The sequence below is a fragment of the Myxine glutinosa genome, chromosome 11 (genome assembly GCF_964187855.1).
Source record: "Myxine glutinosa chromosome 11, kmMyxGlut1.1, whole genome shotgun sequence".
Taxonomy (NCBI): domain Eukaryota; kingdom Metazoa; phylum Chordata; class Myxini; order Myxiniformes; family Myxinidae; genus Myxine; species Myxine glutinosa.
The window spans coordinates 95,040,519-95,053,606 of NC_136271.1; the positions used below are offsets into that span (position 1 = coordinate 95,040,519).

General features: G+C 46.1%; 1 protein-coding gene and 1 long non-coding RNA gene across 4 annotated transcripts; both read right to left on the reverse strand.

Annotated features, from left to right (window-relative positions):
* Positions 1-4,699: 4,699 nt before the first annotated feature.
* On the reverse strand, positions 4,700-10,195 carry LOC144894307 (uncharacterized). Of its 3 annotated transcripts, XM_078786869.1 has the most exons (5): positions 7,252-10,195; positions 6,888-7,130; positions 6,514-6,610; positions 6,304-6,420; positions 4,700-6,213 (listed from the first exon to the last, which is right to left on the reverse strand). In XM_078786869.1, the coding sequence occupies exon 1, from the start codon at positions 9,384-9,386 to the stop codon at positions 8,271-8,273; it is 1,116 nt and encodes a 371-aa protein (XP_078642995.1). In that variant the 5' UTR covers positions 9,387-10,195; the 3' UTR covers positions 4,700-6,213; positions 6,304-6,420; positions 6,514-6,610; positions 6,888-7,130; positions 7,252-8,270. The 3 variants fall into 3 exon arrangements, with proteins under 3 accessions (XP_078642995.1, XP_078642993.1, XP_078642994.1); XM_078786867.1 differs by lacking the exon at positions 6,514-6,610; XM_078786868.1 differs by having other exon boundaries at positions 6,304-6,610.
* A 58-nt stretch (positions 10,196-10,253) lies between these two features.
* On the reverse strand, positions 10,254-13,083 carry LOC137415817 (uncharacterized). Its single transcript, XR_013624997.1, has 3 exons — positions 13,018-13,083; positions 12,831-12,915; positions 10,254-10,469 (listed from the first exon to the last, which is right to left on the reverse strand). It is a non-coding gene; the product is annotated as an uncharacterized LOC137415817 (long non-coding RNA).
* Positions 13,084-13,088: the final 5 nt, after the last annotated feature.

The window sequence follows — 13,088 nt, forward strand, 5'->3', positions numbered from 1 at the left end:
CAAAGGCGACGTTACCTGGACCGAGCAGATGGACACGGCGTTCACGGGCGCGAAGCTCGCCTTGGCTAACGCCACCATGCTCGCGCACCCGGCGCCCGATGCACCGATCGCCCTCACCACCGACGCCTCGGACTACGCGGAGGGCGCGGTGCACGAGCAATGGGTGCGTGGAGCTTGGCAACCGCTGGCGTTCTTTAGCCGGCAGCTTCGCCCGCCCGAGCGCCGTTACAGTACCTTCGACCGCGAGTTGCTCGGACTCCACTTGGCGGTCAGGCACTTCCGCCATCTGCTCGAGGGCCGGGCGTTCACTGCCTTCGTCGACCACAAGCCGCTGATCTTCACGATGGGCAAGGTCACCGAGCCGTGGTCGGCCTGGCAGCAGCGTCACCTCTCGGCCGTGTCCGAGTACACGACGGACATCCAGCACGTCGCGGGGAAGGACAACCCGGTGGCAGATTGCCTTTCCCGGGCCGTCGCCCACGCAGTCCACCTCGGCATCGACTATGCCCGGATGGCAGCGGACCAGGCCACTGACCCCGACGTCCAGGCCTTGCGGACCGCCGTCACGGGCCTCCGCGTCACCAAGGTGCCGTTCGACGGCGCGGGCGCGGCCCTCTTGTGTGACGTCTCCCTCGGGCGTCCTCGCCCCATTGTGCCCACGGGCTGGCAGCGCCAGGTGTTTGACGCCATCCACGGCCTGTCCCACCCGGGCGCGAGGGCCTCCCAAAGGCTGATCGCCGACAAGTTCGTCTGGCATGGCCTCCGGAAGGCCGTCAGCGGCTGGGCCAGGACATGCCTCGCGTGCCAGCGCGCCAAGGTGCACCGGCACACCCAGGCCCCGTTGGCCCCGTTCACGGTGCCGGAACACCGGTTTGACCACGTCCACGTGGACCTGGTGGGACCTCTGCCCCCCTCGCGGGGTTTCACCCACGTCCTCACCATGGTGGACCGCACCACCCGGTGGCCGGAGGCCGTGCCCTTGGCGTCGACAACGGCGGCCGATGTCGCGCAGGCTTTCATCGCCACCTGGGTCGCCCGGTTCGGCGCCCCCTCAGACATCTCATCCGACCGCGGCCCCCAGTTCACCTCGGAGCTCTGGGGGGCGGTTGCGCAGGGGCTCGGGGTCCGGCTGCACCGAACCACGGCCTACCACCCCCAGGCTAACGGCCTGTGTGAGCGATTTCACCGCTCATTGAAGGCCGCGCTCCGGGCCACCCTCCGCGACGGCGGCTGGGTTGACAGGCTCTCCTGGGTCCTGCTGGGCCTCCGGACGGCGCCCAAGGAGGACCTGCGCGCATCCGCGGCGGAGTTGGTCTTCGGGCAACCGCTGCGGGTGCCGGGCGAGTTCCTCCCCGACTCCACGGCACCATGGTCCGCGGCACAGCAGCGCTCCGCTCTGCAAGAGACCGCCCAGAGGTTCGCCCCGGTGCCAACGGCATGCCACGGGCACCCACCGACGCACGTCGCCCCGGAGCTTCGCACGGCGGAGTACGTCTTCGTCCGCCACGATGCCCATCGGACACCACTGCGGCCCCCGTACGACGGGCCTTTCCGCGTGCTGGAGACCGGGGCGAAGCACTTCACCCTGGACATCGGCGGTACTCCTGACCGCGTTTCGGTAGACCGCCTCAAGCCGGCCCACCTCGATGTGGACCATCCACCGCCAGTGGCCCGACCCCCACGTCGGGGCCGCCCTCCTGCGGGCGGACCCCCGGCACCGCCCAGCCCCGCCGCCACGGCGCCCCCCGGTCCTGCACCCATCCCAGGGGCAGCCAGGGGCATCCCACCTGGTATCCCTGCACCCCGGACGCCGCCGATCGCCAGGGGGCGCTTCGGCCGGGTCATTCGTCTGCCCCGCAAACTGGCCCTCCAGGTGCGCGGGAATTCTGGGGGGGGCGCGTGTGGCGGACACAAAAGCCCACTGGCGTGGTGACATCATTCCACGCACCAAGTGGGCGGTGGCCACGCCCGAGGGGTAGGCGTGGCCTCATGTGATACACCGGGCGACCAGCCCGGAGGAGTTCAGTGTTCCAGTGTAGTCTTACAATAAAGACGTTTATATGTTACCGCTTGTCCGCTTCCTCCTTGCTCACAAGCAGCGCGCGTAACGCCGCGCTTTAATATTACAAACGGTAATAGAAAAATCAAAAGAAATATTTTATTCATGTAAGTCTGTTAATATTTCTCATAAATAAATACGAGTTATTGTCTCAAGTGTAAAAAGAAAACTAATACGAAAAATATATGGTATGTTAAAGGTAAAAATAATAGAGTTTATGAAAAGGGGATATGTTTAGTGTGTGGCTCCAAAAAGTGTCAATTCATTTCTAAGCATAAAAGTGGGGGAGATATACAAAAGTTTTTGCCAGGGAGTAAATTTACAACAACTGGAATTCCAGTGGGAATTACACCTACCGGGGAATTCTTTCTGTGGTCCAGGAACAACAACAAGAACAAGAACATGCATTTTAAGGCCATTTTCCCTGCTACAGCGGGGGTTAGCCTTGCGGTCCCCATGACTATCTTCTCCATTTTGCCCTATTTTCTGCATCTCTCCTTGTTAACCCCCTTGCCCGCATTTCTTCTTCCACCATCTTTAGCCAAGTCTTTCTCGGTCTTCCCCGTCCTCGACTTCCTTCTACATTCATTTCCATCACTCTTCTAAACCAGTCACTTTCATCCTTCCTCAACACATGACCAAACCATCTCAACCTGTTCCTCTTCACAGCATCAATCACAGGCTCCATTCCCATCATATTTCGCAATTCATCATTTGTCTTCCTCTCTCTCAACGATACTCCGCACATCCATCGAACCATTCGCATTTCCACCCTTTCCAGCCTTCGTTGCTGCTCTACGTTCATTACCCATGTCTCGCTCCCATAAATCATAACACTTCTCACACATGCAGCATACACCTTTCCCTTCAGCTTCAGCGACACTCTCCTCCTCATCAGCACACCACTCAGTTCCCGAAACTTCTTCCATGCACATCTCACTCGAGCAACCGTTGCCGAGTCTGATCCACCTTCTCCATTCAGCATGTCTCCGAGGTAGCAAAATGTTTTCACACCTTCCAGCTGTCTCCAAGATCCAACTCAACATTTCCTCCATCTGCAGCTCCCGCTGTGCACACCTTACATTTGAATGTAGCTGCCACACTGGTAAATGACCCTCTCAGACCACTACATTTTTGATGAACCCACTCAGCGCACATTGTACATTGAATGGAGTTCACTCTGACACCCTTCCTGCACATAGCACACGGCCACTTCCCAGTTCTTTCCACCTCACCACATGCTTTACCACTTGCCATCACCTTCGTCTTTCCGATATTCACCTTCAGACCTTTTGTCTCCATACATTCCTTCCACTTGTTCATCTTTTCCTTCAGTCCATCCATACTTTCCGCAATCAACACCAGATCATCTGCATACAACTCCCACGGTAAACCCTCCTTTACGTTCTGAGCCAGCACCTCCATCACAGCTACAAATAGTAGTGGACTTAGCACCGACCCCTGATGTTATTGAGCGAGTAGTGGACCTGATGTGGTCCAGGAACAAACTTGGATAAAAGATTAGATGAGGCTGGAAATCCTAAACGTTGGCCAAACCTCTAAATAGGGTTGATGAAGTGTGTATGAAGCACGATATTGATTATGGGAAAACCATTACATTGGATGAAAAACACAAAGCCAACAGAGAAATGTTGTACAATTTGTCTTTGATACAAAATCCAACGTTGAGAGAAAAAGTTGATAGGTTCATTGTGAAAAAAATTTATAAGTGCTAAATTGAAACTTGGTCTTGGTTATTCAGATTCCAGGTGTCTCACCATGGGCGAAGCCCTAAAAAAACTATTAAGCTCTAATGATGTCAAGACTGAGGAGCTTTTGGCTGATGAATTGCATAAAACTATAATCAAAGTTTAAAAGAAGAAAGGTTTATTCTAAAGGCACTGACCACATTTGGTCTGCTGATTTAATTGAACTAAACAATGATAAGAGATACAAGTATGCTTTAACCGTTATTGATTTGAGGAGTAGATTTGCATGGGTTGTTCCTTGGAAAAACAAAAGGGGTAATACTCTTATGTTAGCTTTCAGTGGAATATTTAGTAAAAGCAAAAGCAAACCAAATAAGTTATGGACTGATGAGGGAACAGAGTTCTACAACAAAATGTTCATGAAATTTCTTAAGGGGGAGGGTATTAAGTTATACAGCACCTTTAATGAAGGGAAGGCAGTTGTTATTGAGCGTTTTAATCGTACGTTGAAAAACAAACAAACAAACAAAAAAAAACACCTTTAGAGGCCATTTTTCCCCGCAAAGCGGGGGTTGGCCTTTTTTGGGCACCATGGTTGTTGTTGTTTTTGTTGGTCCCCTTTTTGAAGCAATGTTTTACGGCCGGATGCCCTTCCTGCCGCCAACCCTTTTTGTCGCCTTTTACGACAAACAGGGAATTACCAGTGAACTGGTACTCAAATTAGCCGACCTCGGAAGGATGACAGGCTGAGTCAACCCCCCTGGCGTTAATTCAGCGATCGACCGGGATTCGTTCCCAGGATCCTAGGATCCTAAGCTGGCACCCTGGCCGCTAGCCCAACACCAGGTTCACTTTAATGAAGGGAAGGCAGTTGTTATTGAGCGTTTTAATCGTACGTTGAAAGAGAGACAATATAAAAAATTCACACAACTCGATTCTCAACAATGGGTATATTCAATTCAGGACATTGTAGATAATTACAATAATACAGTACATTCATAAATAAAATCAAAACCATCGGAAACATTTACAAAATTAGAATACGAAAAGAGGATTCATTTGAGAAAACCCAAGTTCAAAGTTGGTGATATTGTTAGAATATACAAATGGAAAAGTCATTTTGAGAAAGGTTATACACAAAAATGGACTAATGAATTATTTAAAATTGTTGATGTAATGGATCTTGGACTTACAACCCTTAAAGCCCTTGGACTTACAAATTATATGATATGAATGGGGAAGAAATATTAGGGGCATTTTATTCACAAGAATTACAAAAAACAAAGCTGATACATACTTTTATCCACCCCACCCAGATTAGCTAATTTAATTAGTGGTAAGAAAAAAAAGACTACAAAAAGGTTTTACAAATGTATGTATATCTACACAAGCTGAATTAGATACCTCTAATACAGGTTATTATTTTGAAGTTGATTTGAAATATCCAGAGGAACTCCATGACCTACACAAAGATTTGCCATTTTGTTGCGAAAAGGTAAGTCCAAAGAAGGAGTGGTTAAGTGATTATCAACAATAATTTAATATAAAGGGTCCCTCAACAGAGAAGCTTCTAACAACACTTTATGATAAGAAAAATTATGTTCTTCACCAGAGGAATTTGAGACAATGTCTTTCAAAGGGTCTCCGTGTTGAAAAGATACATAGGATTCTCAAGTTCAATCAGTCATTGGATGAAACCATATATTGATTTTAACACACAACGCAGGATTGAATCAAAGAATGATTTTGAGAAAAACTTCGCAAAGCTTATGAATAATTCTGTATTTGGCAAGACGATGGAGAATGTTAGAAAGAGACAAAACGTTCATCTAACTACTACATGGAAACAAGCATCAAAATTAATCAACAGACCAAACTTCTCTCAAGAAGAAGTTTTTACGGAATCCGTATTTGACCTTTTTACAGGTAAAAACACCTTTTTACGGATTTACAAAATCACCCGCACAAACCACACCCGCACAGACCACACCCGCACAGACCACACCCGCACAGACCACACCCGCACAGACCACACCCGCACAGACCACACCCGCACAGACCACACCTACTCAAACCATGCCCACACAAACCACATCCATAATCCCCATCATCCCCCACCCCTTTGTGCGCCCCCACCCTTGACCCATCACCCCACCTCCACCCCCACCTTCCCCACACACACACGGGAGGGGAGGGGTATGGGTGGAATGAGAGGGGTGATGAGTCATTGGCAGGAGCGCATTTCCACCTTCTTTTTTCCTTTATTCTCTTTTTGTAATTAATAATTAAATAATTGGAGACAAAACAAATATAATTAAAACTATACAACATTAAAATCTTGTCATTATTTCGCCATTTTTCTTGGGGTAAGAGTAGATATTCAGTTTCCCCCCAGCATGGATTGAAGTCAGCTCCACCAGATCTTTTGAGGTCTTCAATCTCCTTCTGTTTAGCATAGGGGAGAGCATATAATGATTGTAGGGAAGAGATAACGTGGAATGGGTGAGGGAAAAGATTACAGATTAAAGCATTTACCTCCATAAAATTGAGTTTTGCATCGAGATGAAGGTTTAACCCAACACAGGTTGGGAATGTGGAAGATACATTAAGGTTGTCAGCTCCAACTATCATCTCTGTTGTTGAAGTAATGTTCTGTTGGAAAACAAAGTGGGAAACTATAAAAATTTGTAATAAGTAAAGTTGAATCTTACCTCAAGTTTATCAAGATGGGAATTTTAAACTTACATGGGTCCGGAATGGGTTGACACTCTTCAAAACTTTAAGGTTGTGCAATTAATTGGTTTCATCATCAAACATCATATTGTTTTGTTGGTTTTTAATGCTGGAAATAAAAGAAACAGTTAGTTAAAGTTAATAACTAACACACACACACACACACACACACACACACACACACACACACACACACACACACACACACACACACACACACACACACACACACACACACACACACACACACACACACACACACACACACACACACACACACACACACACACACACACACACACACACACACACACACACACACACACACACACACACACACACACACACACTAACAAAGTTTGTGAATAATTAATTATATCTCTTACCTCTCACATAACATCTCATACAAGGTGTTTAATTCGTTGTCAGTCCTTTGTTCTGTTGTCTCCCCAACTTTGGGGAATATTAAAGGGTGAGAGAGGTCTTTCAAACACCGTGTCATCTCATTATGTAGCCCCCTCCGAACCTCAGTCAGTTCTGTCAGGGTTTCATTCATATTCTCCCATTGTTGGTGATAACCATTGGCTTCATTTTCAACATCAACCATCAACTTTGACATTGAGGAGAGGCTGTTAAAAAAGAAAAAAAACAATAATTGTTTATCATGTAGTTATTTGGTTCTATATAAAACAATGAATAATTAATCGTTGGAAAAACAAAACAAAAAAAAACAAACAAAAAAAAACTTACCTCTTTTGTGATGAAGCTTGAAACTCAACATCATCTTCAAAGTTGAAAAAACATCCTTCGAATGGAGTAATCTCAAGTGAGATTCAGTAAATATAGTTAGGTTGGGGTGAGGTAATTTAATGACATCATGGAGACAATAATTATAGAATCTTAATGAAGATTATAATCAATGAGTTTTCTGTGAATTTCAGGTGCGTCTCTCCAAGGAAGGGAATTAACATTCTTCATAGGATTTCATGTTTCAAAATATCGCTTGACTAAGAGAGATTAGTATTTTTTGCCTCAGGCAAGGGAATTGTAAAACTGGTTTCTCTGGTGAAACATTCTCATGTAGGTATTTTTATTTATTTATTCTACTGGTAAGTGGAATAAGAAAATTAAGCTATTGCTTAAAATGAAACACAAATATTTGTTGGGTTTAATGAAATGGATGAGTGGAATGAAAAATGGGGGAGAGTTAATAAGTTAAATGCAGGGAGGGTGTGAGTCAATAAGTTTCCTTAATTTTCCCCATTGACTTCAATGTTACATTTAATGTGTTTTAGTAGTTGGTAAATGAGCTTAGTTGAAAGGGAGAAAAAGGGTGTAATTTAACAAGAGATGGGCTGTGAGTCAATAAGTTTTTCCCTTTTTCTCTATTGACTCCAATGTTAAATTTTATGTGTCCCAGAACCTCCCTTTTCCGACTACTTGTGTGTGTGTGTGTGTGTGTGTGTGTGTGTGTGTGTGTGTGTGTGTGTGTGTGTGTGTGTGTGTGTGTGTGTATACGTGTGTGTATATACGTGTGTGTATATACGTGTGTGTATATACGTGTGTGTATATACATGTGTGGGTGTATGTGTGTGGGTGTACGTGTGAGGGTGTACGTGTGAGGGTGTACGTGTGAGGGTGTACGTGTGAGGGTGTACGTGTGTGTGTGTATGTATGTATGTATGTGTATGTATGTGTGTGTGTGTGTGTATGTATATACAACAACAACAACATGCATTTTAAGGCCATTTTCCCTGCTAGAGCGGGGGTTAGCCTTGCGGTCCCCATGACAATCTCCATTTTGCCCTATTTTCAGCATCTCTCCTTGTTAACCCCCTTGCCCGCATTTCTTCTTCCACCATCTTTAGCCAAGTCTTTCTCGGTCTTCCCCATCCTCGACTTCCCTCTGCATTCATTTCCATCACTCTTCTCAACCAGTCACTTTCATCCTTCCTCAACACATGACCAAACCATCTCAACCTGTTCCTCTTCACAGCATCAATCACAGGCTCTATTCCCATCATCTTTCGCAATTCATCATTTGTCTTCCTCTCTCTCAACGATACTCCGCACATCCACCGAACCAATCGCATGTCCACCCTTTCCAACCTTCGTTGCTGCTCTAGGTTCATTACCCATGTCTCGCTCCCATAAATCATAACACTTCTCACACATGCAGCATACACCTTTCCCTTCAGCTTCAACGACACTCCCCTCCTCATCAGCATGCCACTCAGTTCCCGAAACTTCTTCCATGCACATCTCACTCCAGCAACCGTTGCCGAGTCTGATCCACCTTCTCCATTCAGCACGTCTCCGAGGTAGCAAAATGTTTTCACACCTTCCAGCTTCACGCCGTCTCCAAGATCCAACTCAACATTTCCTCCATCTGCAGCTCCCTCTGTGCACACCTTACATTTGAATGCAGCTGCCACACTGGTTAATGACCCTCTCAGACCACTACATTTTTGATGAACCCACTCAGTGCACATTGTACATTGAATGGAGTTCACTCCGACACCCTTCCTGCACACGGCACACGGCCACTTCCCAGTTCTTTCCACCTCACCACATGCTTTACCACTTGCCATCACCTTCGTCTTTCCTATATTCACCTTCAGACCTTTTGTCTCCATACATGCCTTCCACTTGTTCATCTTTTCCTTCAGTCCATCCATACTTTCCGCAATTAACACCAGATCATCTGCATACAACAACTCCCATGGTAAACCCTCCTTTACGTTCTGAGCCAGCACCTCCATCACAGCTACAAATAGTAGTGGACTTAGTACCGACCCCTGATGCACTCCCACCTTCTCCTCAAACTCACCACTGTTCACGTCCTTCGTCCTTACAGCTGTGCGCGCTCTTTTGTACATTGCCATCACTACTCAGATCAACCATTCCTCCACTCCTAACTTCCTCAATGCCCATGTCACTACTTCACGTGGAACCCTATCGAATGCTTTCTCCAGATCAACAAACCCAAGAAACAACTTCTTCCTCTTCTCCATGTACTTCTCCTGCAACTGCCTCACAATAAAGAGCGCGTCTGTCGTTCCTCTTCCTGGAAACTGCAACTGTGTATGTATATAAGTGTGTGTATATACGTGTGTGGGTGTACGTGTGTGGGTGTTTTTGTGTGTGTGTGTGTGTGTGTGTGTGTGTGTGTGTGTGTGTGTGTGTGTGTGTATGTATGGGTGTGTGCATGTGTGTGGTTGTACATGTGTGTGTTTGTGTGTGTATCAGCTGAACTTTAATCATATCACCCTCAGTCTTGAGCAGTCCTTCAGAGGTACAACAATCTGATTGGAAATCTTCGCTGATTGAATGTAATGAGGTTGTCGAGGTTACCAGCTGCCCCCATTGCGACATTTGCTCACTGAATATTTACAGTGAATTCCCATTTCTATCAATATACACTCCATATTCACCCCCCCACACCCCCCTGAGATATTTATTCACCCCCCCGTCATTGACGGGTACCTTTGCTAGTTTATCAATATACTCGACGGTGATGAGTAAAAAAAGAAAAAAGGAAAAAAAAAGTGATGAGTGCAATAAGAAAATTCAGTTATTCCCTAAAATAGAACAAAAACATGAATTTGTTCTCTAATCGAGTGTAATGAAAATAGGATTGGTGTGAATAATGTGATAGACCATCTGTAATAATAAACCTCTCTCCTTTCCTCTACCCTCCCTTCCCTTCTCCCCATCACCTCCCCCTCCCCAAGTAGTAGAAAAATGTTGGTTTTGAGATGACCGCCCAACAGTGAACGAGCGAGGGTGGGTTTCTCAGAACCAACATTTCTCTACGACTGTTACCTTTTACGTTATTGTTCCCATTGAGGACCAATCACGATGCAAGCTCGTCCAAAGGTATATATCTGGCCATGCTGTGCAGAATTGCATTTTTTATGTCGGGTTCCTCTGTGTGGACGTCATATGGAGTGTTGTTATCTTCATACCTGTGAAGGAGTGGGAACGTGGGAGACAGGCAATGGGTTAATATAACAAATCACAAGTGGAGATTTCACTTTTTTTCCCCTTTGACTTGTGTTCACACCTTTCAACTGATAATGGAATTAGTGGAATTAGGTTCTTTTCTGAAGACACCAATAATTGACAGACAACAAAGCAACGGGTCTTGATAACACAGGCATCACATGAGGCATGTTAAAGCATTTGAGAATTTCAAAACAATCACTTTCTGGTTTGGAGCTCCATCTGTGACGGCTTAGCATTACGTTTGTCCTTCAATGGCAGATAGGTGTGGATGCAGTGCATGCAGGCTACTGTGTGGAAGTGGTGTGAGCAGGCAGCAGTGCGAGAGGGTGTGAGAAGGCAGTGGCACATCAAGACTGTGGAGAGGAAGCGTTTCGGAAGGGCTGTGGGCAGGCTGGTTTGTGCCAGCAGAGAGCAATGTGGAGGAGATCGCATTTTTGTGCAGGAAGAATTATGGGAACAAATTTTCAGGCCAAATATAATTTTCAAAAAGCCCCAGATGAGGTTGTCGTGTTTTCGACAATGTATCTCTTTGTCGCTGCTCTCATCCTGCTGTTCACCTTCCCACTTCCATCTGATTTGATGTTCACTTGGGTGACAATGTTGGCATGAGTGGCAATTAGGTGGAAAGGTGAGTGAGATTCTATATTGTGGGCTTCGCAATAATTTGATGATGTGGAAGGATCACAGGTTATGTCACGTGATGTAAAAGGTCTAAACGTCTAAAATGTATGTTCCAATATTCCATAATTAATCGATGTAGTCATGGTCCAAAAACAGGTAATTAATAGATGTACTCGAGGCCCAACTCACATTCAAACAGCACGAGTCAGGCAGCTAAACTGAATTATGGGGACAGACCGGACAAAAGCGCCATTTTTTTCAAGAATGCCTGAAAACTTGTCGTGAGTGGTGCCATATTCTTGGCTCTGCATTTTGCCCTCGTACCCATCCGTTCCCTCCTTGGCCTGCTGACTAGATGGGAACTGTCCTGGATTTTGATGGATTTCGGCATCTGGCTGCGCACCTGGCTCTGTGTTACACATCTGGCTATGCATTGCACACCTGGCTCTGCGTTGCACACCTTGCTCTGCGTTGCACACCTGGCTCTACGTTGCACACCTGGGTCTACGTTGCACACCTGGCTCTGCGTTGCACACCTGGCTCTGCGTTGCACACCTGGCTCTGCGATGCACACCTGACTCTGTGTTGCACACCTGGCTCTGTTGCACACCTGGCTCTGTGTTGCACACCTGGCTCTGTGTTGCACACCTGACTGCGTTGCACACCTGACTGCGTTGCACACCTGGCTCTGCGTTGTACCCCTGGCTCTGTGTTGCACTCCTGGCTCTGTGTTGCACACCTTGCTCTGCGTTGCACACCTGGCTCTGCGTTGCATGCTACTCCTTGGTTTTGTCGGTGACGTTTTTGGCCTGCCATGACATCACAGATCGGCACAGCCCGTTCGTTCCTGCCATGGTTTCCCTCCCTCTGGTCATGACTCGATCTGCTCGCCGTCAGGCCCACCACCTGCACATTCCTGCGCCCCTCTGCCCACTGATTGGGCTGCGTGAGGACCTTGGTGTTCTCTGCTGTGTGTGCACGGGACCTCTCCATGTTTTTCTGCACTAACACCATGGATATCGCCGGAGTTGTGGGCTGGATGTCAGGGAGACGGTCAATGTTGCAGCCTCCATGGCTTCTTCGGGTTAACTTAATTAAGAGGTTTGTTAGTACAGCTATTTATAACTAATAGTAGTGCAGCTATTATTATTTTTTCCTCGCTGCACTTCGTGGTGTTTTTGCTGTGCACCACTCTGGGTCTACTCCACCACAATTGATTGTTTTTTTTTCTAATTACCAGTCCATGATCTACTTCATTATTTTGATGTTATTAATTGCAATACTTTATATTGCGTTTAGGCTTTTTTGTGTTGACGTAACTTTATATTGGTTTATGCATTTCATAACTTGCATCTTGCTCCATCTTAGATTATTATTGTAACTTGTAATTGTAATCATTGTAACCTCATATTATTGTACAATCCTTATTTTTCATATATTATGCATGCTTGTATATGTACTTGTAATAATAATAATAATAATAATAAAGAAGCAGCACTTTTTAATTAATTCTACTTATTTCTAGATATTACGCTCATTTCAATAATATATATATATTTAAATTATCTTGATTTTAAATCTATATTGTAAATCAATCACCATTCAGATTTTGGCTGCGATGATTTGATTTGATGTGACAATAAACCATTACTCATTGATTGATCCTGAAAAGGGGGGAAAGAGTGGGGACCAGCACTTACACAAATAGAAAGCGGATGCAGATATGGGCAGGGTTTGAAATAACCCAGGTACCCCCATGTTTTTTCAGGGATGGTGACTTGATGACTGTTGGAGAGAGAATGCTTAAATTAATAATTCACACAAAGGCTTCGGAACACACAAAAAACGTGGATAATAAGGAATTAAAATGAGATAAAAGTAGATTACCTTCACACAAGGCAACACATTTGATTTCTTGGCCCTTCATAAACAATTGATCGTTTTCATACTGGGGTGAA